Source organism: Calidris pugnax, unplaced genomic scaffold (genome assembly GCF_001431845.1).
Source record: "Calidris pugnax isolate Ruff unplaced genomic scaffold, ASM143184v1 scaffold171, whole genome shotgun sequence".
NCBI lineage: Eukaryota > Metazoa > Chordata > Aves > Charadriiformes > Scolopacidae > Calidris > Calidris pugnax.
The window spans coordinates 7185788-7213280 of NW_015091064.1; the positions used below are offsets into that span (position 1 = coordinate 7185788).

General features: G+C 38.0%; 1 protein-coding gene across 1 annotated transcript in view; it reads right to left on the bottom strand.

The window, feature by feature from the left end:
* Nucleotides 1–27258, bottom strand: part of NBAS (neuroblastoma amplified sequence) — a 180092-nt gene extending 152834 nt beyond the window's left edge. The window contains exons 1-16 of the mRNA XM_014956881.1: nucleotides 27131–27258; nucleotides 21776–21830; nucleotides 21145–21181; nucleotides 20164–20241; nucleotides 19635–19682; nucleotides 18477–18520; nucleotides 17287–17420; nucleotides 16442–16575; nucleotides 16224–16322; nucleotides 9909–10047; nucleotides 9050–9115; nucleotides 7028–7156; nucleotides 4085–4148; nucleotides 2442–2635; nucleotides 1120–1377; nucleotides 206–331 (exon numbers count right to left, since the gene is read on the bottom strand). Coding sequence (XP_014812367.1) covers nucleotides 206–331; nucleotides 1120–1377; nucleotides 2442–2635; nucleotides 4085–4148; nucleotides 7028–7156; nucleotides 9050–9115; nucleotides 9909–10047; nucleotides 16224–16322; nucleotides 16442–16575; nucleotides 17287–17420; nucleotides 18477–18520; nucleotides 19635–19682; nucleotides 20164–20241; nucleotides 21145–21181; nucleotides 21776–21830; nucleotides 27131–27232 — 1707 coding nt within the window. The 5' untranslated portion in view covers nucleotides 27233–27258. The remainder of the gene's footprint in view (nucleotides 1–205; nucleotides 332–1119; nucleotides 1378–2441; nucleotides 2636–4084; nucleotides 4149–7027; nucleotides 7157–9049; nucleotides 9116–9908; nucleotides 10048–16223; nucleotides 16323–16441; nucleotides 16576–17286; nucleotides 17421–18476; nucleotides 18521–19634; nucleotides 19683–20163; nucleotides 20242–21144; nucleotides 21182–21775; nucleotides 21831–27130) is intronic.
* Nucleotides 27259–27493: the final 235 nt, after the last annotated feature.

A 27493-nucleotide genomic window follows, 5' to 3' on the forward strand; every position in this document is an offset into this window, starting at 1 on the left:
TTCCAAGGTCTCTGGATCAGGCCTCCAGTTGAATTAACAGGAACGCTCTCTTCCACAGGACATGCAAAGGAATTTGCAGGACAGCTCTCCAAATTCCCACAAATTTATGCCATATAAATTAGAACACAATTGAAAATTCAATTTCTGTAAAGATATCGCAGCCATTCTGATAAGAAAGCCTAAAAGTCACACAAAACAAACACACCAAGTAGTCTTGAATTGAAGCGACGTTAACAGCCGACTTCCTCCACTGCCTTTGATACACAAGATCAGAATCAAGGCCATATGCTTGAGCCAAAGACAAAGCTTCCCCATATTCTTCATTATCAATCTAAAAAGCAAACACATGAAAATGAAAGTCATCTTATTTCCACATTAAACAATCAATTATTAATTCTGTGTGTTGAAACAGGTAGAGAGATAATTACTGTGGTATGCTTAAGCAGGTAGGAAAGATAATGGTTCAAGACACAGATGAGTAAGACTCAGATCTGATGGATACCTCTAGAAAATCAGAGATTTTTTCCTCAAGAAGGAGGAAGAAGTTATTTAGGTAACCAGTATGAAATGAGCACTCCTTGGGAACTCCAACAGGCCTAGATAAAGTACTGCCCAGAGTAGTCTTAAATATGAAGAAGTATCTGTTGGTAAGAGTGAGTCACAGGATTAATTTGTATGTACGCCTGAAAAAACATGCAAGTAAACTACATTCACACCAGAAAACACGTTAACCTGTTACTTGGCCAATAACAAGCTCAACTGACTTCATTCAATGTATTTGCCAGGTCTTGTAAACACTCACATGAGAATACTTCCAAGTCTGGCCAAGCTAATGATGTGGGTTTTTTATTTGTAAACACTCACATGAGAATACTTCCAAGTCTGGCCAAGCTAATGATGTACAGTGTCTCCTCAGTGAACTGCAAACTTCACCTCATGTGAATCATAACAACACTAGTTTTAAACAATGATCCCTTTGATGAGGTAACACAGTACACTAAGAGACCCTTAGAAATATATGCCTAATCCTTCTGTTAATACAGCAAGAATTAAAAGAAAAATAAGTTCTTTCTAAGTAAACTTGATTATGAGAGATATGACCTTTCCTTCTATACTTACTTTTCTCTGGTACAATTCCTCCGGAGTCGTAGATCTCAAACTGACAAGGCGGAAATTCTTTGTAATAGTACGTGGACGTTTCCGAGGAGGAGCAAATCGTTCCATTTCTGTCACAAAGTACAGGCCTTGCTTCAGGTAGCTGAAGTATCTGTCCTTAGCAGAAGTTTCATCATCTGAGTCAGAGTCATCTTCTCCCTCATCCTCATCACCAGGCCTGCTCTCCAAGCGCAATCTTTTTGGAACGAGCTTTATTTCACACTGCACAGAAAATATGAATGTGAAGCGTCCACCTAGTACACCTCAACTAGTTTGGTGAGAATTGCACACATCTCCACTTCCAGTACTTCAAATTTCAGAATCAACATTCCTCCTTTTCTCCTTTAAGCCCTTTATTTCTCAGCTTGCTTAACATGCTCCACAAACCCTGACTGGGTCTGTCTCCTAGATCTGAGCCTCAAACCCCTACCACTGACGCAAGAGTGAGAGCTTCAGAACAGTAACCCACTATTACACCAAACGTCCTATACTGCCCCAAACAGGACAGAACTGTGGAGACATCTTCATATGCTGTGATAAAGCTTACTGCCACATATAGCAGTGTTTTCAACTCATCGCTATTCAAAGTGAGGTTTTCTGTTCAATGCAAATGTAATCTACATCCTTAGGCTGCAATATGACAGTCACTCGCTGTATCTTATTTCCAGAATAATAAACCTTTCCCAAAACATGCGTGCAAGCTTTGCTATGTATTAAGATATTCTGATAAACATCTTAAACAAAGGTTTAAAATAATATTTAAGACCCATTTCAGTGTAAGCCTTAGGAAAGAGTAATTTTCTTATTTTCAAAGAGAATTCCTGCTTAGCTTCATTGTTCTACTTCTTCCCAGAATCCTACTCAAGAAGAACAAAAAAATATATCTCTTACATGGCTTTAATTTAAATGTACTCCCTCTGCAAGAGGCATCTCATTCAAAATGGGAGAGTGACCGTTGCAATATTCTTCAAATGCAATAACATATAAAGCAGTGAAAACTGATGACACCAACTGTTTCCTGCAGCAAGATTCCTCTCATTCAGACTCAGCCTTCTAGGAGTTTTGCTTCTACTCTCCAGAAGTTATTTGACAATTTTTTTTAAGATAGTTAAGTTGCAGAAAGTTCATAATTTCCCTGAACTTGGAAACAGAATCACTTTTTCTGTAAGTAACAATTTGGTTTTTTTGTAACCACACTATACACACGACACCCTTAGGATTACATATACAAAAGCAAACTGTTTCTACTGCATCCCAAAAGGTATTTCCTTGTGCACATTCCTCACCTCCAGACTTAGAAATCCTCCATCATGAGCTGAAGTGACCTGAGGAGAACTCTCAAACCACTCACACGACTTTCCCAGCAAGTTTCTTAACGTCTTGACAGATGACACAGTCAATGAACCAGAGCAGCGAGCCAGGATGACAGAATTATCTGCCCACCAATTTACATCTATCAATGGGTAATAGGATTCTTTATCTAAAATAAACAAACAGAATGCATTACACAAGGAAAGATAGCTTTAAACACCAGATAAGAACAGAAGTGACTTCAATTACTACGAGATTTTATCTGATGGCCTGATTTAACAAATGTTTATTATTTTATATGCATCTTTTGGTCACTAAGTTTGTTTTTTAAATTAATTATATTTTACTAAAGCAGTTCTGCATTAAATATAGCTGTTCAGGAAAAAAAAATCAATTTTTTTTAAAATTATTTTTTAACATTATTTGGAAAAAGAATTCACCATAGACTGATTTACTTGCACAAAATATGACAAATGTTAGATATCTGATAAATATCTGCTTCAATACTTCCCAGGCCATCCTTGACCAAGTCTCACTGGGAACAAACATAATGCTCATGGAAATCAGGAAAGGGTACACTGCTTTTAAGGACAGATGACAACTATGAACAAGGCTTGTGAAACAGCCTACACGACGAGGTTGTTAAGAAGATTAAACCAACAAAACAAAAAGCTGCCACAACCAAGGATGGAAGCTGTGTCATTTCTAAGACTATTTTGATTATGGTAACTGGATCTTGGGACAACATGTTCACCAGGGAGTTAGCTCAATTTGTTCACCACAGTGTCATTTCCCACCTCGCTGATGACAATGATCCTTCCCCAAACTGCACTGAGAAACTGATCAGTTTATCACTTTTCTGCCACTCCAGTGCTTAGTCAGCAGCCTACCCATGAAGGTCAGAGGACTTAACTCAAAGACAGAATCACCAAGAGAAATAGTACAAAGAAATAGGGATCTTTTAATAATAGAGATGTATACAAGCAGTAGTGAATGGATCATGGAATAGCTATTGATCTCTGCACTCTTGGAAGAGCCGTGCAATAAAGGTGATAAATAGCTCCACATCATGGCCTGAATTTTGGGAAGACAATAGAGACTGACATGAGGCAAAGCCAGTTGGAGGAAACAAAGCCCTTTTGTTTTAGAATTTTGAACTAATTATCTTTAAATTACATTAGCTTTCAAGATTTATTAGATATTCATAGAAAGAAAAGAGAGAGGTAAGTTTAAGTTTTTAGACTGTGGACTCTCATAATCTGTTATTATGATGTAGCACTTTCTGAAACAAGCTGAGATGTTTGCTGTATATTCAGCATCCTACACAGTCATAATCACAGGATTAATAATAAATGAAGTCCTGTACTAATTGAAGTATCATCTTTCTTATGGTTATGGCTACAAAAGAATTCCTAAGAGATTATTTTAAAAAAAGAAAAAAAAAAACTTATTGTGACACTCATTTAGCTATGCCATGTTACAAATTCAAATCATACATGTAATTTTGGCAACTATTCTAATTGAGATTTAATTAAGCCATTTTAGGTCTTTGCATGTTTTGTGTAAGTATTTTTAATTACATGATAGCATAAAATAACGATCTAACTATACCACATACCTTTTATTTTCTTTCTTTTTTCACTAGAGAGTCTCCAGTCTGGGTTGATCTCATCATAACCCGGCTGAAAAAAAAATGCAAGGTAAAAAAAAGGGTTATATGCAAGTAAATCTTTGTAACAGACAATGTTTATTTACTCCATTGCTGACCCACTTATTTTTCACTGAAAATGCTCCCCATAAATTCAATTTTTTCCTGAACATCAAGTGTACAGCTGCTGTAGTGACATCGCACTTTTATCCAGACAGTTAAATTAAAAAAAAAAATAAAAAATCATAGAAAAACAGACTTCTGTTTTCCTAAAACACCACATTATAAAACCAGAGTACCATCAGAGCTATTCTTTAGTGCTGATTAGAACAATCATACCCTAGAGATTTCTGAAATAAAGGCTCTCCAGCAATCAGAAGCCCACCAAGTCTTTGCTTTTCATATTTATACATAGAACAGCATGCATATAAAAAGAAGAATCTCCAAAATAGTCTTCCTGTTTGGTCTGTTTAGTGGTCCTGAGTACCAGCCTAGTACAGTGCTATTAAATATTTACTCTGGTTATTTTCATAATTATAAAGCCCCTTTCAAGACTAGTGCAGCCAGAGAAGCAGCATTATTTCATGATGCACTGCAACACTCAGAATTAGTAAGCTGTTGCTGTGTTGTTTTTTTTTTAAACTTTTTTAGTAATATCAGAATATATGAGAACTACACAAATATAGATGACAGTAATTCTGCCCTGAATGTCCAAGCAGACTATACAGCTCAGACAACCAAAACGGTTTTGGGTCAAGCAGAAGGTGATTTTTAGATTTAATATTTTAGTAGACAGAAAAGGGTCTACTAATTAAAAGTAAACATTAAGCCACTTTAAGATAATTTAACAAATATATTTGGGTGACAATTAAGTAGGAATTGCACACCTTATGAAAATACCCATTATGCTTATATACTAGTTTCACCTATAAAAGTCATACTAAAAATAGTCAAATACTGAATATTCCTTTACATCATCCTCATTAAATGCTGAAGAATACATACTCATTAGTGTTAAAAACAAAGAGGAAATACAAAAATTCACTGTGAACATCCTGGACCAAAATCTGTATTCTCACAGAAATATGAAGTCTATGTTAAAAATAGATACATAGGTATGCATACATACATATACACGTACAACACTTTTGTCACTCAAGCAGAATTTTTGCCTTTAAAGTACTTTCCTAACTAAGCTTGTAACTACATTTCTGTGGTGGGTTGTCTCCACCCAACAGCTAAGCACCACACAGCCACTCGCTCACTCCCCTCCCCAGTGGGACAGTGTAGGGGGAGCAAAAGCAAGAACAGTCACAGGTCAAGACAAAGACAGTTTATTTAGCAAAGAAAAGCCAGGAGAAGAAAAACAAGATGAATGATTGCCTTTGTGTCACATCTCCCACAAGCAGACTGATGCGCACCCAGACTCCAAGCTATGGCTACCTATCCAAAACCTCATCCTGCTCTGTTTTTATTGCTGATCATGACGTTAAGTGGCACAGAATATCCCTTATGTCAGTTGGGGTCAGCTGTCCTGGCTGTGTCCCCTCCCAGGTTGTTGCAGACCTCTAAACTACTCATTAGTGGACACCAGTGAGAAACAGAGAAGACCCTGAAGCTATGTAAGGGCTACTGAGCAATAGCTAAAACACTGGTGAGTTGCCAAGACTGTTTTGGCCACAAATCCAAAACCTAGCACCATACAGGGTGCTGTGAAGAAAATGAACTCCATCCCCACCAGATGACAGTTTCACAGCCAATACAGCCTAACCAGACCTCACTGCTTACCTACAAGGACTCAAACATAAGCTACACAACACCACAGCCATGTTTCCATTTCAAGTACTCTTGGCTCCTGCCATTTGATCAAAAAGATAACAGTCCACAAGTGGTGTTCAGGATGGCAATTTACCATTATCTCTACAAGTATTTCTGCCCAGGGAAGTGGTTGAGGCACCATCCCTGAAGGCATTTAAAGGATGGGTAGAAATAGTGCTTAGAGACATGGTTTAGTGATGTTTTTTGTCAGAGTTAGGTTGATGGTTAGACTAGATGATCTTAAAGGTCCCTTCCAACCTAGATGATTCTATGATTCTATGACTTCAGTCTTTCCTATAGTCAAAGTTTTTGCCCTATCTTTTTTGTAATTTTTCTTGAAATTCTTCATTTAAGCTCACAGTCATCATGAGAACCAAAGAAAGATATCTTCCTCTATTTCCTACTCTTGCTCATTATAAAAACCTGTGCCTATATGTAATGTCAAGGAAATGTTTTGTTGTGGACCTTATAGTACCTACTGTGCAATGCTTAGACCACAGATTAATTCAGTATAGTGTAGGAAGATGTTATCTGTGTTTCACATGAATGTAATGAATTATTCAGTATAGTGTGGGAAGATGTTATCTGTGTTTCACATGAATGTATAAAACCTGAAGAATTTAAAAAGAGTCACCAAATCTAGATAAGCAGGAAATCTAGAGGCAATATTTTTTCTTTGGAATTTCTAAACGGAACAATACACTGTGCAAAGATTTTACCCTGCAAAAGGAGACTACAGAGAAGAATTACAGAGAAGAGTTCAAACAAAGTTACCCATGCTGGCCTCCACTTATATTTTAAAATAGCATTTCAGCAGTATCAGTGTTACCCACTTAGCACCAAAAAGTCTCATGGAAAATTCACTGCAATGCAATTGGTTCTTTTTGTTAACTTTTAAAGTTGAAGGCTTATGGTTAAAACACAGAAAAATTACTGTAAAAGTCAACATGGGGCTCTTAAAAATATGGAGTTGACTGGAAAGAGAGTATGTAGCTAAAGCACAGTTATCTGAACTACTCTTATTTCCTAGGAAAACATATCTCCAGAGGAATAAGATATAAACTACATGTTTCTAAACATCTACATCCTTCTTACCTGATGAGTTTGGTCCCATTCTCCTTGTTGTCTGAGGGATGGAATAGACCAGATTGTCAGTTTTCCTGAGAAATGAATAGCTGCCAGAAGAGCTCCATCAGGAGAAAGATTCATCTTGAAAACTCCATCCTGCCAAACATCATGTCAGCAAAGTTTAACAAAAGTTTAACAAAAACTTCCTAATAAAGATCCATCCTACAGTAATGCCAGAACTGTCCCAAGTTATCAGAATAACCCATTCAAATAAATGATCAGTGGTATACAACACAGATCTTAAAAAGAGGTTTTTTTACTCAGTAGTCAGCCATAATTCTCTTGCTTTTAAATTTAGATGTTGGGTGGCCATTAACACATCCAAATGTACCACCTGAGCATTGTTATCTATAGACACTAAGCAGTCCTTGGGCAAAGCAGGCAATGCTGCCCCAGTAAATAGCTTGTCAACTTAAGGGAGCTGCAGAAAAAGATACTGAAAACCTCAGCAGGTTGGCACTTGACATTTTATAAGTATCATTTAAAGTTAGCAACAGTAAGAATCAAATCCCAGTAGAGCTAGTTGTAAAATACAAGACCTCTAGCTGCTGTGCCTGTCGTATCTTAACACTGTTGCCAATTTTCCCACTAAGAATATCAACTATAGCTCACATATTTATACCATAATCTCTGACACTTAATTAAAACATTCAAGGATGAATAACGATCTCTGCTTTTCTTTGTAGATTTAGTACTGGCAAGTGCAGCGAAGTTGTAGTTTAGTAGTTACACTCAGTACTAGCCTTCCAGTAAGAAAGCTGACTTCAGCTTCCTTTTTATATTTTCAGTGAAGGAAATTATCTCTCTCCCCATTCCACCCTGGAGAGAGATTCAGAAAGACATTTTTTCCCCTTCCAATCAAGCATGCAGTTTCTCCTTTAGCCAGTCACCTAAACGTGCCCCCCAGAAAAATCTATTAAGGTAATTTCCAAAGTCCATATAGCTTCAGATCAGCCATTTTTCCTCTCAGGACACAGTGAGGGTAGTACAAAAATTTTTTACTGTTCTTTCCTTGTAAAGCAAAAAAAGGGAAAACATTTTTTTTTTTTAAAGGGTGGAAAGGGAGGTAAAAAAGGGAATCAAACAAAGGTTACAAATAACTAGTAAACAAGAGATATGAGAAGGTGGTGCAATACTGCATGGGTACTAAGGCATGTGGAATGTTGCAAAGCCTTAGAAATACAGAAAGCACACACCTACACCCCAGCATGACACTCAGATTCAACACTCACTCAGGGGAGAGAGCAGAAGATCCATACCCAGGGTGTGTTAACAACAAGCTGGTTCTGGTCAGCAGTTTCACTAGTTTTGTATGTGTCCTGGTAATAGAACTTTGACCCATAATAAACCTTGGAAGCTACTTAGCAAAATGTTTCCATAGTATCCCATAATAAACTGTAAAAATTAAGTCTTTGTGTCTGCCCTATTTAAGCCGTGAAGCTTCAATCCACTCTTTTTTTTTTTCTCTTTCCCACACTGTATGAAAACAGGTTTTTTTGTTTCTTTTCTAGTGGGAGTGGGGTAGTGCAGAAGGCTGGGTTTTGGAGTTCCTCTTATTTGTCTCTTAGGATATAGTTGAGAAACATCATCATAATCTACTACTTTCTAGTAGAAGATATAACGCATCTAACATGCTATGATCATTACATTCATTAATAAATAACTAGGTGGCTTTTTACACCTTCCTTTTTGAATAAGAGTTTACATTTAATGTTGAACTCCGCATCTCTGAACTTGTTTATGTCAGTATGCTGAAAACCCAGGGTTCAAGCTTCTGCAGAAGAACTAATTGGATTTTTAAACAAGCCAAATAAATTGCAAGCTACTCCATTTAATGCTAAAAGCTTATTATTTTGTATAAGTCCTATACAAATGTTAATTCTTAAGTTGCATAAATTAAAAACTACTTTCAATCAGTCTCTCAGGCAGTCATTAATGGACAATTATGTTAGCAAAATACTTTTCTGAGGTAGACCTAGACCTTAATACCTGTTCTGTTCCCCGCCTGCTGTAAAACCTTAAATTCATAATCCTTAATAATCCTCTTCTCTGTGCCTGTAAGAACAGAAACATATAATACAATGAAAGACAATATCATATACTGTTTTACTCACCAAAAACTAAGTCATATCTGAAGTACTAAAACAACTCTGCAGGATTCTTTAAAATTCCATAAGACTGCCTATTTTAAAATAACGGAAGGATAATAAAATGCAGTTTGTGTAACTTTGCCCATTTCATCAGGTATGTATCATGCCACCAAAAAGCACTACCCATTTGCAATGAAATTAACAGCTCACTTTTATTAGCAATGCCTATAAAAGTGTAAATACTATAATTTATCCTAGTATACTGTACATTAATTTCAGTATATCCACGTAGCAGTTGTTACCAAATGAAACATTTACTACTATTAAAAGCAAAAGAAATCAACAGTCAGACTTAAATAGAAACATTTATTTCAGGTGTATTGCTTTCTGCTGTGAAGTAATAAAAATACAAAAACAACTAGAATTTTTCCGTCAAAGATAGGAAACATACAACAGCACACAATTAAGGAGTTTGTATAATTTCCATCCTACTTTTTGTTGTTTCCCTGTTGTTTTGTTGTTTTATTTTAAACCACAAGTGATAATCAATAAGTTAAAAATTCAAAAATCATACTACAGAAAAAACACATAGACAGATGCTGTGGAAGAGATTATTAGAAGTTCTTCACAATGTAGCTTACAAACTAGCAAAACACTGCACTAAGTTCTTCGTTCAAAAGGAGATTTATATTGAACTTCTAGTTAGATAATTCTGCCAGTGATAATATTCACCCAATAAAATGAGGAAACACACTTACGGTTCTAATGTCATCTTCATAACTAGTAACCTGTTTGTAATGGGGAGAGCCTGACAGAACTCTCCAAGCAGATATCCCACAACCAGCTGCTTTAGATACTCCATCTTCATCTGTTTCACAGCCTCCGACAAGCAGAAGTCTGTAAAAATATATAAAGACATACTATGATTTCACATACTGCCACGTAAATGTTTTTTAAGTTCTCTTTAAGTCACAACTTGAAGCAACGAAAAGAATATTAAGATACCAAAGAAGCTTTAAACTTCAGGGTGTTCACAGGTGTTCTAGCTTTCCAAATAAGGAAAAAATCTCAGTATTTAAAATAAAATATGTCCGTCTACAATTTGAGTTTATCCCCTACCCTTAAAGAATGTCAAGAATTACAGCTTAAGCTTATGAAAAGTTTGGATCATTATGTTTAAGCAGAACAGTACAAAAGCTACTTTTCTTTTACCAAAGAACCAAATGCACCAAGGTTTTTCAATTTTGTTTTCTAAAGCCACTCTACCAACTATAAATGTGCACCCAATAATTTTGTTACACAGAGTAGATGATATTTTTAAAATTTGAGGGAACTCTTGTAATTATTGCTGATTACCATTAAAACGTATCAAGGGCTTCCCTTGAAGCCCTTTCACCTTATAAACAAGCAGGTTTAACTGATGATTAGTTTGATGAAAACTTTGAGAACAGATACCTAAATTTGTTGGGAAGCACTATTCTAGTGAACAACCCATCAAAAAGTAAAATATCTGCAAAAAAGGCAAAGATTGGAAAAGCCAGAGAACACTCCTTTATCAATTTTCAAAGTCTGCATTACTCTTGAGATGTTCTACCACCTAGTGGCTGATGCTCATATAGCTCTCAGCTCTGATTTGAGGGTATTTCTAAACATTTCCTGCAAGAGTCAACTGAAAGAAAAGGAAAAAAAAAAGGGGGAGTGAGGATTTTTCTTCCACATTTAATTCTCTTTTACTCTAAGGTCAGTAAAACTTATTTAACATTCCCAGGTCTTGTGCTATTCACAAACATACAGCAAGATGACTTCTACCACAGATGCTTACAATCTGCTAAGGTTCTTAAGAGTTTTAGTTGTTTTGTTGTATAAAGAGTTGCCTAAGACAACAAGACAGAAATCATTTTCACCTTTTTCCACAGAAACAGCAAAAGGTGACTCTCAGTCTACCATCACAATTAACAGTAAAATGGGTAATTTTTCATTGTTCATATTATCAGGAAGTAAAGCATAACACAGCTAAGAGTAACGACTCCTCCATTAAGGAGGTGCTGATTACCTTTAGAATATGTAAAATTTCTGGTTAAGCATTCATGAAAAACACAGCAAATACTAGAAACTACTTGAACAGGTTGTTATTCTTTCATGAAGAAAGTTATTTTAACAGAGAAGAAAATAAACTTTCAAGAACATGAAAAGGAATAGCACATGAGATGCAGCCACCAACAAACAACACAGTTCTCAGAACTCCACAAAATATTTTAATATCAAATTTTCTGCTGATTATTGGGGGAAAAGTATACTTAGGAAGACAAAATTTCACAGATTAAGTGTGATACAGTTAATAATCCATTTGTTTCCTTTCTGTATATTTTTTTAAATTTTCCTTCTCCCTGACATTTCCCTTCTGCAACTTCCCTCTGCCTACAATGGTTCTGTTGGAGAAGCCTGACTCACTGCCACTGATCAAAGAATCTAAGAACTGCTCCCAACTCATACAAAAGCCACCTTTTAGACACGCTATGGAATTCTTCTGAGGAACTTCAGTAAACAACAAGGAAGTAATACATTTTCAAATATCTTGCAGCACAAACCTCTACCAAAACAAACCAACCAAACAAAAAAGAACACTCAAAGAAACCCCAAAAAACTTTCAGCTAAGACATAGAATGCCACATGAAATTCCTTTCCAGCAACCTTTCTAGGTTTTAGGGCAAAATATTTGATCTGCCTGTTGTTATACACAATACAGTTTATGTCCATTTTAGCTGCCCAAGAATAAACATGTGTGGCTACTCAAACATCTGAGCACACAGTCCAGTACCATGAAATCACATCTTAAAACTCTGAAAGATATTGCTGAGATCATTGTTACATAGATAATTATGTATAAAGTAATCAATTTCCTAACTTTTTTTTTTAGCACAGAAAGCGAGTTTCAGGTGTCTCTTTCACAGCCTTTCACAAGGAAAGCTTTACAAAAAATAAAATTAAAAATCAGTAAACAAGAACTTCATGAAATCTCTACAACACAGCTGTGAATTCCTAATAACTAAAAGACAGCGGGCACAATCCTCTGGAAGACAAATTTATCTATAGGCACCTAGTTTCTTCTATAAGCTCCAACTTCCATTGCAACATGCCACTGAATTAAAAATTTCAACAGCAGCAGTGACTAAAACTCAATTACAATTGACCGCAATGTGCCAGAGGTGACTACGAGACAAATAGCAGCACAAAGACCAAGAGAAGAATTGTCAATAACAGTGACAGCAGGAGCTCCAAAACTGCCTGAACCAGCTCTCAAAAACTCCATCAAGATAAATCTTTTCAAAGGAATTTTGGAAAAACTGTCACATACGGTACACCATATTTATAATTCTGAAGCATCTTTTAGGATAAATGAAACTCAATGACAGCTGAAATGACGATGTCATATCAGTTTAGACACACACAAAACACACAAGCTCAAGACAAAAAGCCGTCTCCCAGGACTGCAAGAGAAATTCATCATGGCAGCACATACTTAAAATTTTAAAAAGCTTTTCAGAGAGCAAAATGCAACAGCAGGGACTGAAACTATTAAGATGAATAACACAACTGGCATCAAAAGAAAATGAAAGGTTCTCCTGAGAGCCTTAGCAAAGATCTGGACTTGTTTACCAATTATTTTTTCAGGACTAGACAGGAGATGAGTCCAAAATAACAAGCTGACAGGTAGACTGGGAACAGCAACAGGAGAGGGCTTTTTCCCCGTTTACTATTTTTAAAGTTAGCCTCAGTCTGAAAAAGACACCACCGTGCCAACAACTACTTTTCCTTGCCAAATACTTGGGCTCTTCAATCACACCATTATAAGCTGTGGTTTTATGCAACTCCAGATGGGTCACAAAGCAACGTTAAGTTAATATATGGCACTATAGTAACTACCTAGAACAGAAAGTTTTGTCTATAGCACCCTCTGGAGCATCCACCTCAGAACATCAGAGGCCTTGGCTCAGACCGTGCTCCTAAGGATGGACACAGGTGGACTGCAGGGATGTGGCTCCAAGCAACTTGCTCTGTTTGACCTTGCTGTAAAGGGGAATTAATTAGATGATCTCCAGAGGTTCCTTCAGTCTCAAAAAAGTGACCGCTCTTGAAGGGCCTCAACTCAAAAGTTTCTACAAGGTTGGGCTGAAGATAACTAGATAATGCCAGTCTCAAGAACAGCAAGTGCAACTGAGATATCCAAGAAAAACTTGAGACTTCTACACAATTCTTCACTCATCAATTTTGGTGTAACAAGCAAATTCCAACGGAATCTAAAACCCTTCATTTCCTATAACCAACACATATTTTAGGCTTTGATATCAAACATTTTCTGTAGCAATTGCAAATAACCCTGAAGTGAGACATTATGCTCTAGAGTAAGATACTCAAAATAAGCAAGGTTAGAGAGAGCTGACACTGAAGCAGACATTTAAGTTTTGTCAACTAAAGTGAATCATAAATTCTATCACAGCTGAAGGCTGGATCAAATGAGAACACCAACATTAGGCATCTAAATTAAGGGACATAACACTTTTCAACAGCAATGAAACTCATTATCAGACTTTTTCCCAAAGCTGTTGTTTCAAGTCTCCCTACAGATCCAGATACATTCCCTACTGAAATATTCTGTTTGCGATTATCATACATCTAGCTGGAAAAAAAAAAAAAGCATATTAAGTTCTTAAGCACTATTTAACTGCACTGTCATAAGTAATGAGCAAATACATAGCAATAGAGTGCAGTAAGTCAAGGCTTTCAAGCAGTGGAGATAGACCAGTGTAACCTCACCCTCTGGAACTAAATGAAATGCAAGAAATCTCAAAGTGACAAAGGTGGACTTATGTTACATGATCAAAGATCTCATTATTGAAAATGAAAACTCTAAAGAAAATTGTAGGTACATATGAACACTTCATCGTCCAATTTAAAAAAATCTGCCTCCCTTCAAGTCCTTCTGGGTTTTATTGGATAACAAGACAATTTCAGCAAGAGACGTTGCTCAAGAGTTCTCTAATGTCAAAATTTAGTAGCTTTCTACCACTGAATAAACTCAAAACAGAGCAGACTTGCCTACATGAAGGGCAAAACATTGTTTTTTTCTGCTTTCCATCCAATTGTGCATTCTCTCAAGTATCAATTTTTCAACTTTACTAAGCAAAGTCAACTGACTGCACGGAGCAGGAGATTCTACAATCACAGGGGACTCCACCTGGCTGGTTTTATTTTCATGGAACGAGTCATAATATTTCATGGTAAAAACAAATAATTCCTGAATGTGCATGCCACACACGTTACACAAACTTATTACTTCGCAGCAGATAAAACCAGATATAGGGCGTTTCTCTCCCTAAAAAATATGTAATACAGACAACAAAAAAGATGCCAGCCCTAGGCTTCCATTAATAAAAAAAAAAACAAACAACACTTTAATTACTAACATTCTGAATAAACTGTTCTAAGCACCAAAACAGCATTGTCTCATGCTCTTTTGTGTCACACTAATATCAAGTTTTAAAAATGCTAACCTATGATCTTATGAGAACAGTAGGAAAATCAAAGCTATTACTTCTCTTGGAGGTGGGAGGAAAAAAGGAAAATAGAACTTGACATTTTTGCCTTTTCTCCCTACCCCTCCTCTTTTAAACCTCTATGACAATAAGTTGCCATTAGTACACACAAAGCAAAGCCCATACTATTTGGTTGACAACTACACCAACTGATTTGCTACGTATTTTCTTGTTAATGGGTTCATCCATTATAAGAGTCTAACAGTTCTAACAACATGTGCTCAGCAATGAACCAAAAATGAAAAGCAAGCACATCCATCTATTATAATTGTCAGAACAATTATTTGACCATACTTTGAATATTAACCAATATTCTTTGCAACACTCACTGTTACAATCAATCTGCTTCCTAATATTAGGAGAAGAAAAGATAACTTTGGAAACAAGCGTCAAGAACCATTAACCCTGGTTTGACCAAAGGAAAGAAGAGCAGCTTCTGTTGTCTGGTCAGATAGTGCTACCAAAGCTTCAAAACACACACCTACTAAATCAGAACTCTAGATTTAGTACAATGAGTACTAATGATGTGCAATTACTAAATATGAAGTAGGCAGGGGGAAAAAAAACATATTCAAAATTAATCTATCAAAGTAATAAGCTAGAAGAACATTACTTTTTATTAATGACCATTTTTTTCCTAAGACAGATAGGACAGCTCACTTAACAGTGAAGAATGAGAACAAGTTTTTAAACAGTGACTTTCTTCTGGTATTCTATAGCCAGGCCTAATTTCCATTTAAAACAATACAGTGATATCACATCTTGCACTGACAAATCCAATCCTGGTATAGCTGAAAGAAGAAAAATACTTAGAATGAAGTTTAGTTCCTACAACTGAAGGAAAATAGAAAAATAAGTCACTAAGTTTATCTTGCTATATAACAAGTAGATATTAAAAAAGCAGACACATTTTTAACATAAGTAATTGGCTAGCCAGGACTTATTCCAACTACATATGGTTCAAGAGCAGGCAGTCAATTAGTTCATCTTTCAAGTCTGGTATCTATAATCAGCACATTACTAACAGAGAAAACTCATCACAAGACAACTCCAAATATCAAAGCCTGGCAGTTCCAGTCAGAACTCTAGGGAAAATGGGCTGGCCAATGAGTCCAGCAATCAAATCCAGACTGAAAAAAAAACCCAAACAAACTATACATCAGCCCTTACCCCCATCAAAATCAGAGATGTCTTTTGAAACTATTCCTGACCTTCTAAGAAGTGCTGCTTATGCACGATACTCAAACAGTAAAAGGACACAACTTGATTTTCATTATCGCATTAGTAAAGCGAGATCACCACCCAGGGCTTCTTTCATAGGCACAATGGTGCATTATTTCTTATTAGTGATTCACTAAATACCAATATTAAAATAGGTATTTTTTTCTCCCCTTCCTTATGCAACACACGTCAATGTTTATTTTGCCACTTTCGTTCATCATTTCTGTGTCATTGGCAGGTAGCAAATGAATCACGTACCTGTGACCAGGATGATAAATGACAGTAGTTATTCCATGGGCATAATGGCTGTTAAAGTTGAAACTATGGCTTTCTTGAAAGCTTTGATTTGTTCCAACGCTGAGTATGGAGGGGAAAAAAGTAGATATATTATTTCAGATATATTTTCTTTAATAAGTGGAAAGAATTCTTTTGAAATTCACAGTGCCTTCTCAAAACAAGTCAAAATTTACCCTTACCTTACAAGATAACTTCTCAGCTCTCCACGATAATTAACAACAAGCAGTTCAGCTGACCACTGGGCACTTGCTTTGTATTCTAGAAAGATCAATCCAGCAATAGCGTAACTCAGATCTCCTGGAAAACTTGCTGTCTTTACCCAAAAATGCAGACGGGCATTGAGAGAGAAAAGGGATTTTAAAAAAAAAAAAAAAAAAGAGAGAAAGTGTCTCGGTTACTGAAAGAATAAATATACGTTTCCTTTATCTTGATTTTAAAGAAATCTTATTACTTTAAAGTCTGCAAAGACATAATACCAAGGAAACACAATTCCCCAAATTAGTTTAATACAAAATTTGAATATGCAAAATATAAAATATATTGTGCAGGGCAAGCCAACAGCAATTATCTATTCTCATACCGCCCCTCGACGCCCCCCAAAAAATCCTCATAATGCTCTATCAGCAGTATTTCTTGATTTATAAGTGACTCTGCATATAAACCACAGATTTGTAAGCTACTACTGCAAATGGCAGTTATTTGCACACACATTCAGTAGATGATTCTGTATTTTTTACAATCTCATGTACCTGCAGATCTACCACAATTCTTAGAAAAAAAAAAAGAAAGATGAAGATTCTGACTAGATACAACAACATAAAGGATATGGTTTGCAAGTGCTATGCATCACTTCACTATAATATATCCATCTATTATAACCAATTCATGGTACATTTGTGCATGGTATTCATACTGTAAGCCTTTATATCAAAGTCATGATTAAAAAAAAGCCAAAGACTGAGAGTTCCGTCTTATTCTTACAAAAAGTTTTGCTATATTCATACTTAATCTAAGAGACACTTACCGGTGAGATGACCAGAAGCTCACTACCCATTAGGTCAAACACTCTCACTGTTCCAGTGCTTTCAGCATAAGCAAGTAACGTACAATCATGACTCCATGCCACTCGCCTCCACTGAGGGTTAGGATCCTTTGGCACTAGGAAAAAGGAAGGAAGTTATTAAAAAGTGAAATATAGGGACCTATGACAATCATCTAGACCAACTGCCTGACCAATTCAGGGCTGACCAAAAGTTAAAGCATGTTATTAAGGGCACTGTCCAAATGCCTCTTAAACATGGACAGGATTGGGGCATCGACCACCTCTCTAGGAAGCCTATTCCAGTGTTTGGCCACCCTCTTGGTAAAGAAATACTTCCTAACGTCCAATCTGAATCTCTCCTGGTGAAGCTTTGAACCATTCTCATGTGTCCTATCACTGGGTACCAGGTAGAAGGGATCAGCATCTCCCCCTCCACTTACCTCCTCAGGAAGCTAGAGAGAGCAATGAGGTCACCCCTCAGACTCCTTTTCTCCAAACCAGACAAGCCCAGAGTCCTCAGCCACTCCTCATAAGACATTCCTTCCAGCCCCTTCACCAGCTTTGTTGTCCTCCTCTGGACACATTCAAGAACATTCACATCCTTCTTAAATTGTGGGGCCCAGAACTGCACACAGTTCTCAAGATGAGGCCACACCAACGCTGAATAGAGTGGGATATTGACCAGCTGGTGATGCTGTGTTTGATGTGCCCCAGGATGCAGGTTGCCCTCTTGGCTGCCAGGGTACACTGCTGACTCCTATTGAGCCTGCTGTCAACCAGCACCCCCAGATCCCTTTCTGCTGGGCTGCTCTCCAGCCACTCCTCTCCCAATTTATACTTGTGCCCAACATTACTCCATCCTAGGTACAGAACTTCAACTTGCTAAATTTCACCCCAAAAAAAACCTTCACCACCTCCAACATCTGTTGTGTCTCCTAAACCCATTAATTTTAACTGTCTTTTCATTTCAGATTCAGGTTTAATATGGATTATTAATGAAAAAAAGACGGGGAGGGAATATTCACAAAGCAAAATTATTAAGAGATTCTTCCCAATGCTTTTAAGACATTGCAACATTATTTTTAAAGAAAATCGACACCACCACTTAGCAATGCATGAATAATAAACAATGATGAAATTAATAATGATGTAGATGTTGCTATATTGTATACCTTGACATTTTCCAACTATGGATCCAAAGTCATCTTTTGCAGACCTGCAGAAAAAGACTCAAATAGATTTAAATATGAAAAAACCCACTATTTAATTTTCCAGAATAAACAGAACACTATAAACATACTCTTAAGTATATTCAGAGGTCTGCAGGTATTTAACTACTTGTTCAAAAAGGCAGAGAGCAGCCTTCACCATTAGGCAACTACAGTAACTAACAATAGTCTTTTAGAACCACCCCCCCAACGCATAAATACTCATGTCCCTCATTTTGTAGAAATGCAGTTCAAATTAGGATAGCACCATTTCAGAACTTCAGCATGTAACTTTAGGAAAAAAAAATCTAGTCAGTATTTATAGGTTACAATTTTAGAAACAATGCAAGAATATAGTTACATTAATGCAGTTGAAACACAAGATTTATTTTATAGTCTATAAGCTGACATTTATGGTGTTCACACCACTTCTGATTGAAAAATTTTCATACACTTGCTTCTTTTACATATAAATAGAAGGTCTGACCTTCTAGCAAATGGATTTTTGTGAAGCAAGTAAACACATTCAATCAAGATCCGTTCTACAGCTAAATGTGTTCTTGAACTGGCAAAGGAGAGCTTGTTGTTAGAAAGCAGAAGAAAAAGGGACAGCATCAGTCTTCACAGCAATTCGCGTTACTTGTAAAATAAGGTGAAGTATTATACATGCCAGCTACTCTACAGAGAGGCAGAACACTAGCTCCTTGTCCCATTTATTAATAGAGAATTTGTAAGGGGAACAGAAAGGCAAAGGTTAAAAAGGACATGATTTGGGATTAGTATTTTGAAGCATCTTGAATGTTTTTCTTTCACACCTTGAAGACAGACAGAGAGAGATACAGATAGATATAATTTATCTGTAACATTCACAGGTGGGAGGGATGAGGGGAGGTGGTGGTGTGGTTTTTTTTTTTCAAACAGGGAATGGCCAAGAACTAAGAAGAATAGAAGGCTTCTGCTTTCTAAGTTATATTCTAAGATTGTTCCATAGATTACTTTCACAATATATAACATTAAAAAAAACCCAGCAAAATCTTTAAAAGTACAGTTAGTAAGTGACTAGAAGCACCTTCTCTGAACTCCACAATTGTGGTCATGAAGCAATAGATAATACTAAGTTACCTGATTTCTACACATTGGTCTTGAACAACTGCCAACAATTTACCATTGCTGAAAGAGAAAAATGCAGGTGTGAACGTTCATTTAAAGTCCTGTCCTTACAGAACGAGCATCAGAGCTGTACGTACTTTTCTGCAAGGTTAGATATAAAATTCTTTTTTCATAAATCAAAACAAATTTTAAAATAAGCAATACATATTACATATCCTGCCAAGTTATAGGTCTTTAACTGATCAAATTCAGGAGTTGAGTTTGAGAATGACTGCACTGCAAGCCACTACCCCTCAAAAGCTAAAGGGATGTTCAATGAGCGAGAGACGCATTAAATGAAGGGAAGCAGCATGGAAGCCCTTAGGTAACAGACTGAGCTTTACTTCCCAAGGCTTCCAGTATTTCTCTTGACCAAAAAGAACAACATGACTTTAGCACAATATTAACTCAGCATTGATACCAATGGGGACAGTGCAGGGAGGAGTGGAAACATCCATACATTCACTTTTGCCAAAATTGGAAAAGTGTATAAGCTGGTTACCTTGCAAGTACTAGGTGCCAGTTGATCTGCTTACTAACTAGACGAACCAGTCCAGTAGGCAAAGAAAACTTTGCAGGGCTGAAAAAACAAAAGTATTAGGCCAAATCAGAACACACACATAAGAAAAGAAGTACCCAAGATAAAGCTGTCTGTCTGACAGGTGTTAGGCAATCATAAGTCACCTGAGAGTTCTTAGCAACTAAACATGAATCATCACTGCACCCTGCCAATGATGAAGGATAACAACATCCCTGCTGGTACTAGAAGAACAAACCCACGTATTAAGGGAATGATTATTTACTCATCACTCTTTATAATCTGGCCAGCAGCCAGTTTTGTGCCTCCCTATTACAAGAACACCACCAATAAACTGGAGGGCCACCAAGATAGTCAGGGGACAGGAGCACTTGCCCTACAAGAAGATGCTGAGGGAACTGTTCTTGTTTAGGCTGGAGAGGGAAGGCTTTTGTGGGGGCAAACAGCAGCTCTCTGATACACAGGAGGTTACCGCAAAGATGGCAGACACTGAGGTGCGTGGCAGCAGCACAAAAAACCATCATCAATCCTTTGGTGGACTTGGCAATGTTAGGTTAATGAGTGGACTCGATCTGAAAGGTCCTTTCTAACCCAAATGATTCTAAAACACAGGAGGTTCCAGGCTGACATGAGAAATTCTTCACCATGAAGACAGTCAGGCACTGTAACAGAGGCTACCCAGAGAGTCTTTGGGATCTCCATCCTTTAAGCTTTTCAAGATCTTAGCTGGACACAGCACTAAGGGACCTACTCTGAATTCTCCCTGCTTTTAGCAGTGTTTTAAGCTAGAGGCCTCCCAAGCTCCCTCCCAAGCACTTTTATTAAATACATAAAATCAGGCAAGTGTTCAATTCTACTCTCATTAAAAATAACTTGCCATCAAATCAAAAAGCTATAAAACTATTACAAAATAAAAAGATTAAGCACCATTTATATCAAACCTACCTGTACCAGATGTACCGAAGCAAAAACAATGCAGGACCTACAATGGAAAAAGAGGCAAAAATTACATCTCTAGTGGTTTTACACTCTCCAGCTTACTGCACACAGAATCCCAAAAATTCTCACAAAAGAAAAAGGTATTAAGGGAAAAACCCTCTGTCTCTGGCCAATGAATTATTAGAGTAAATGCAAGAGGCACTACACATTTCTGGAAATTCAAAAAGAAATTCCTACTGGATGAAAATGCAGTTCAGTTAGTGCATAAACCAAGTGTTGGATGGCAATGAAATACAATCAGAATTTAAAGCTTCCCTATAGAACTGTCTAACTAGCAAATAACCCAATGCAAGAGTTGGTAGAGAAAAAACTCATTTTACAAAACACAAAAGCTTCTAAACTTCTTAGATGTATGGTTTATAGTTCGTCCTAATAAACTAATAGAGACGAGAAATCTCACAAAAATGATATAAAAATAACACCACAATATTGATAATCAGAAAACATCTTCTTGCAAATGCATACTGCACTCTATTTCCATTACACTAACCATCCTAAAGTGCAGAAAATGTAAATTTTACAAGCAATCCACACATCATTCTCCTGAGTCACGAACATAAGAACAAGTCATATTTACCTGTAATTGCTCTAGTGATGATAAACGATGCCCCGTGTTTTCTGTTGCCTCTTGGCTGCAATTACAACAATAACAGTCAAACACTGTTATACATTTTAACTTAAATACAACATTCATACATATATTCACTGATTAAATTTAAGTTGCCTGCTAGCCTACAAGTTCCTTATATATTTTCTATTACTTGCAACTTCATATCGTGAGTAATTTAACTGCAGAAGCTAAAACAGGCTATAAAGCCAAATATGTAAAGTGCCAAGATGTAATAAATAAAATGTACTACAGATTGCCTATTGATTCAGCTTTGCCTTGATCTTTAGATAGTAACAAAAGACACTGACTTCTGATTATGTTCTCCTGTAAGGTATTATAAGTCATTCTTTCTATACCAAATGAACGCCAGATTGATCCGTAATGCCCAGAAGTCGAAGCAATTGGTGTCCAACACAATATGCTAATATATAACTGCTAAGCTACATAAGACCGCTCACAAAAGTTTCAGAAATCTTAAGAAAAACAAAGACCTTCTGAAGAAACACTCTTTTTTTTTTAATGTCAATTTGTACAAGTTAACAGCCACTCAGAGCACCACCTCTACTCCCTATCACCTCACATAGCCTTTCCAGCAGTCCTGCTCTACTTAAGGCTGAGGGGAACAGCTACAGTCACTATATAAATGAAAGCACTATCCAAACGCGGAAAAAAGAAATATAAAACAACATAGGATGTATACTCTTAGCTATAGGAACAGGTAGAATTATTTGCCAATAAGAAAGTAGGAAAAAGGGATTAAACTGAGAAGACACAAAAGATAACCAACAAGGAAGGCATCACACACAACTCTCCAAAACAAGCAGTCACGCTTATACTTTTATAGTGAAATATTAGAGCATCACAAACTGAGCATTAGAGTTGTTAATGAATAAATATTCTCTTCCCTTCAGTATAAAACACATAGAGCAGATCATTACTCTTTAACTGAAATATTCAGACCTCTCACTCCAAGCGCGCAGCAAACACTGGAAGACACAGTAAATTTATCAAAACTCTGAATACGTGTTTAAAAAAAATATATATTTGAGATCCCAAATTTAAGTTATTGAAGTAAAGATTAGCAGTTTTCTATGCAAAGTTTGCAATTCAGAAATAGTCTTTCAAATAATCAGGCTGTCATCTCATAGCATGTAAGAAGCAAACACAGCTGTGCTAATAGATAACATTCCAAATTCAGGTTGATCAACCAGGAAATAACAACGCATTACATTAAAATAAGTGAGAGTATAAATTATTTCTTACAGCTATCATAGTACCTCGGGGAGAGCTGCAATTTCCTAGGGAGGTTAAAAGCAGAACTTGTTAGAATTTTTAGATTAAGAAAAGTTCCCAGTAAAAACATTTCCAAAAATTGCTTGTACCTCTTTAGAATTTTTTTGAATATTCTTAGTGTCAACTCCCAAGCCTAAACTACAGGCTCTTATTCCACACATCTTAAACCCTTCACAAAGCTGATTTATTATCATATTCCGAAAACCTGAATTTTACTTTTCATAATATATTCCTATCACCTCAGCAACAGCAATGGCTACCAGACCTGCTGTATTTCTTTTTTAATTCATTCCCATTTGCGAAAACAACGACAAATTCTCCTTCACTAGAGCATTCCAGAAATAAAACCTAAGTAACTCCCTTGCTGACAAGACACCCACTTAGTTTTAGATTTTGCTGCACACCCAGCAAGCTTGCAGAGTGTTGGGGAAATCTCAAAACATTAGATGGCAATGAAAAAGCTCCACAGAATCAAGTAATACATTCAATATATTTCAGAAGATCAAGAGCACTCGTCTACTGGAGAAAAGGAAAAGTTCAGTCTGCCTGCGTTTACACCAACGATTCCCCTGCACCACAACCACTGCCTCGTTCACTATTTTCACTGATCAACTAATCAGTAATTGCTTTTATTCTTGTTATGTATTTCAGGGTTCCCAAACAGTGCATTATATACAATCACATCACTACAGTGAATACAGCCTGCTTGATTTCCACACCATTCTCTTCTCTGGCCTTGTCAGTTCTTTGCACGTGTTCTTTACAAATACCTGTTTTTTCCTACTCCAAAGAAAATTCTTCCTGGGAAATTCAATACAGGTGAATGAGAATACTAAAAAGAACTAAAATTAAAGCTAATTTGGGGTACCAACTTAAGAAATCCATCCCCATTTTATCAGTGGCTTGAATTTAACATGATTTTACATATTCATCACAGGATTCATTTTCCAACGATTATAATTACAGTTGTAAGTGCTCAGCAGTCTACAATTAAAAATGAATCATCTCAAATGAGATAACAGAAAAATAAAATAAAGTCAACAGAGACCTGTGAAAAGTTTGTTTTAAGGCCCTGCTTTGCATCCTAGATGATGCATCAGGAAGATACTTCATTTCCCAGTGCAGCATTCAACTTCCTTTCCCTTTCTGCCATCCCTCACCTCACTCGGTCCAAATCATTCAGCTCTACAAGAAGTAACACAGGAAGTGTTTTGTGACTTGTTCTGAAAAGTGTGAATAAACCAGGATTAAAAGAGACAGGTGTTCCAAAGGGAAAGTCACAATCACTTAAATAACAACACTGTTAAGGCACCTTAAGGTAAAAACTGAATCATGCTGGTTTTCTATGTATGTCAGCGTAAAATCAATTTCCCACTAAAACTGCAAGAGTATCAGAAGTGTCTTTAGTTACTGACAGGCTTCCAGAAGAACGTAAATCCAAACAAACTACATAACGCACTATGTTCAAGTCTTCCTATTTCTGCCATTCAAAATGAGAATTATCTGGAAAAGAAAATAAATTGGCAAGAAATACAAAGTTTAAAATGGTCTGAACCATTTGCTGAAGTTGACTATGAGCATCATACATGATGCTTAGAAATTCTGATTATCAGGGCAGATGAGGACCTTCAGACTGTGATTCCAAGACCACCTTAAATCTGCATACCTGCACTGCTGCCACTAAAGAGAGGTCTCGCATGTCACTCATCTTTGACTGACACATTATTCACCCCCTTGGTACCTGCATGAGTACTAGGCTGACCACTCAACAAAAGGAAATAAAAACAACACTTGTTTCTCAGACTAATTGGTTCTTTAATCAACTTAAAACACAATTTCAAGAATACTAATGGCAGCAAAAGAGAAAGGATACTTGTTAGAAATATGCCCCCTTAATGCAGTTTTAGAAATACAGACTTGTGCCACTACACCTAAGCCCTCCTCATGGTTTGCGGACACATAAATCACTTTCATGTGTTACTAGAAACAAACAATATTTACAATCTCTCAAAACACAGTTAAATAAAAAAGATGCAGCTGTCTACTCATCTATATAAACAATCTATGAAGTGAGTAATTGGTAACACTGCAATCATATTTTACAAACACTCTTGCTGCAACTGAGGATTTACAGATCAAAAGAAACAAAAAATGTCACTCATAAACAAAACCATATTTTTATGAGAATGGGTTTAGTAATTATTAATAGGTACATTCTTCCACCTGTGATGTTTTCACATCCTCTCTGTTCAGATGTTCTTACTAAGCATAAAACTTCGTTAAAATACTTCTATAAACTACTTTTAGTGGGAAATGCATTAACAACTGCAGCAGACTTGAAAGTCACTACAAGAAAGACATAAAGCCACATTGCTTGCATCCTTTATGTCCAAATCAGACAAAAGTAGACAGAGACAGCTAGCTCAGCATGTTGCAGGAGAAAAGATGAAAAAGCAAAGAGGTAAGGGCTTCTCAGCTCTTCCACTGACCCATGAAAAAACATAGACAGAAGCAAGCAAAAACTTGTAATACAAGAACAATGTTTTCCAGTCTTTTGAGCTGTTTTCCAGTCTTTTGAGCTTTATTCATTTTCATCCATTTGTGTGCCCTGTAGACACAAAGCGATACACTTCTTTTACCTCACTCCTGAAAATATAGATGCAACCCTTCCAATATACAAGCCTAGAGAGGGGCCTAGTTTTTTCCCCTTGCAAGGTAAGCTTGATAAAGACCTTGTTTTCACCAGGACAGCTTCCACAGCTCTCAGTACAGCTGTTTCTGTAGATGAGACCTGGGCTTCAGCACAGCTTATAGAATGGTTCAAGTTGGAAGGGACCTTAAAGTCCATCAATTCCCAACTCCTGCCCTGGGCAGGGACACCTCCCACTAGAGCAGGTTGCTCAAAGCCCCATCCAGCCTGGCCTTGAACACCCCCAAGAATGGGGCATCCACCACCTCTCTGGGCAACCTGTCCCTCACAGTAAATAAGTTCTTGCCAATATCTAATCTAAATCTCGCCTGCTCCAGTTTAAAAACTATTACCCCTCATCCTTTCACTACACTCCCTGATAAAGGGTCCCTCCCCATCGCTCCTGTAGCCCCCCTCTGGTACTGGAAGGGGTTATGGGGTCTCCCCGGAGCCTTCTCTTCTCACAGAATCACAGAATCTTCTAGGTTGGAAGGGACCTTAAAGCTCATCTTGTCCAACCGTCAACCTGACTGACAAAAATAGACACCCACACAACAAACAAGGAGCATCATCACTAAACCATACCTCCCAGCACTTCATCAACCCGTCTTTTGAACACCTCCAGGGATGGTGCCTCAACCACCTCCCTGGGCAGCCCATTCCAATGGCTGATAACCCTTTCAGTGAAAAAATTTTTCCTAATATCCAGCCTGAACCTACCCTGGCACAACTTGAGGCCATTTCCTCTTGTCCTGTCACCTGTGACTTGAGAAAAGAGACCGACCCCCATCTCTCTACACCCTCCTTTCAGGTAGTTGTAGAGAGCAATAAGGTCTCCCCTCAGCCTCCTCTTCTCCAGGCTGAATAACCCCAGTTCCCTCAGCCTCTCCTCATAAGACTTGTGCTCCAGACCCCTCACCATCTTTGTCACCCTTCTCTGGACCTGCTCCAGCACCTCAATGTCTCCCCAACTCCCCTCGTATAAGCTCAACAGTAAAACCTGGAATAAACTGCCCACAGGTAATGAACAAGAAAGACTTCGAGGCCCCCCCCAGGCGCCACAAACAAGGCTGACAACGTGGGAAGTATGTGACACCAGACCCTGACAGGGGCAGGTGACCGCGGAGACACGCCTTGTGCTCGCCCCTGCTGCCCTCCCCGTTCTTGTGCCCGCCAGGAGAGGGCTGGCAGCCCGCCGAAGCATCCCTGGAGGCAAGGGCCCGTCCCCATGGCCCTCAGGGCCGGCCGGCCAGCCCCCGGGGCAGCGGGGCGCATCCCCGCCCGCGCCTACGTGGCCGGTCCCCTCCCCCGCCACCCGGCCACGCCGCGCCGACACCCACCTGCACCTCCGTCTCCGGAGGCCACTCGGTGTTAACCAGCAGGTCGTACAAGATATTCTCCTCCCCGTCCTCCTTCTCCTCTTCCTCGCCGGCACCAGCCATCCCCTCCTCTCCCAGCGCCGCTTGGCCGCTCTCCCGGCAGGCGGCGGCCATGCTGGCCCGCTCCCCGCCCACCCAGCGCTGCGGCGCCGACGGTGCCCGGCGGAGGCCAAACCAGTCAGGCCCGGCAGCTCCGCGCAGCCGGCCCTTAACTCCTTCCGCGCCCCGCTCCGCCGCGGGATGAGGGGCCGCCGCCTTCCCCGCCCGGGGCCCTGTGGAACCCTGAAAGGGCGTCAGCGCCGGGGGAAGCTCTGAAGCTGAGGG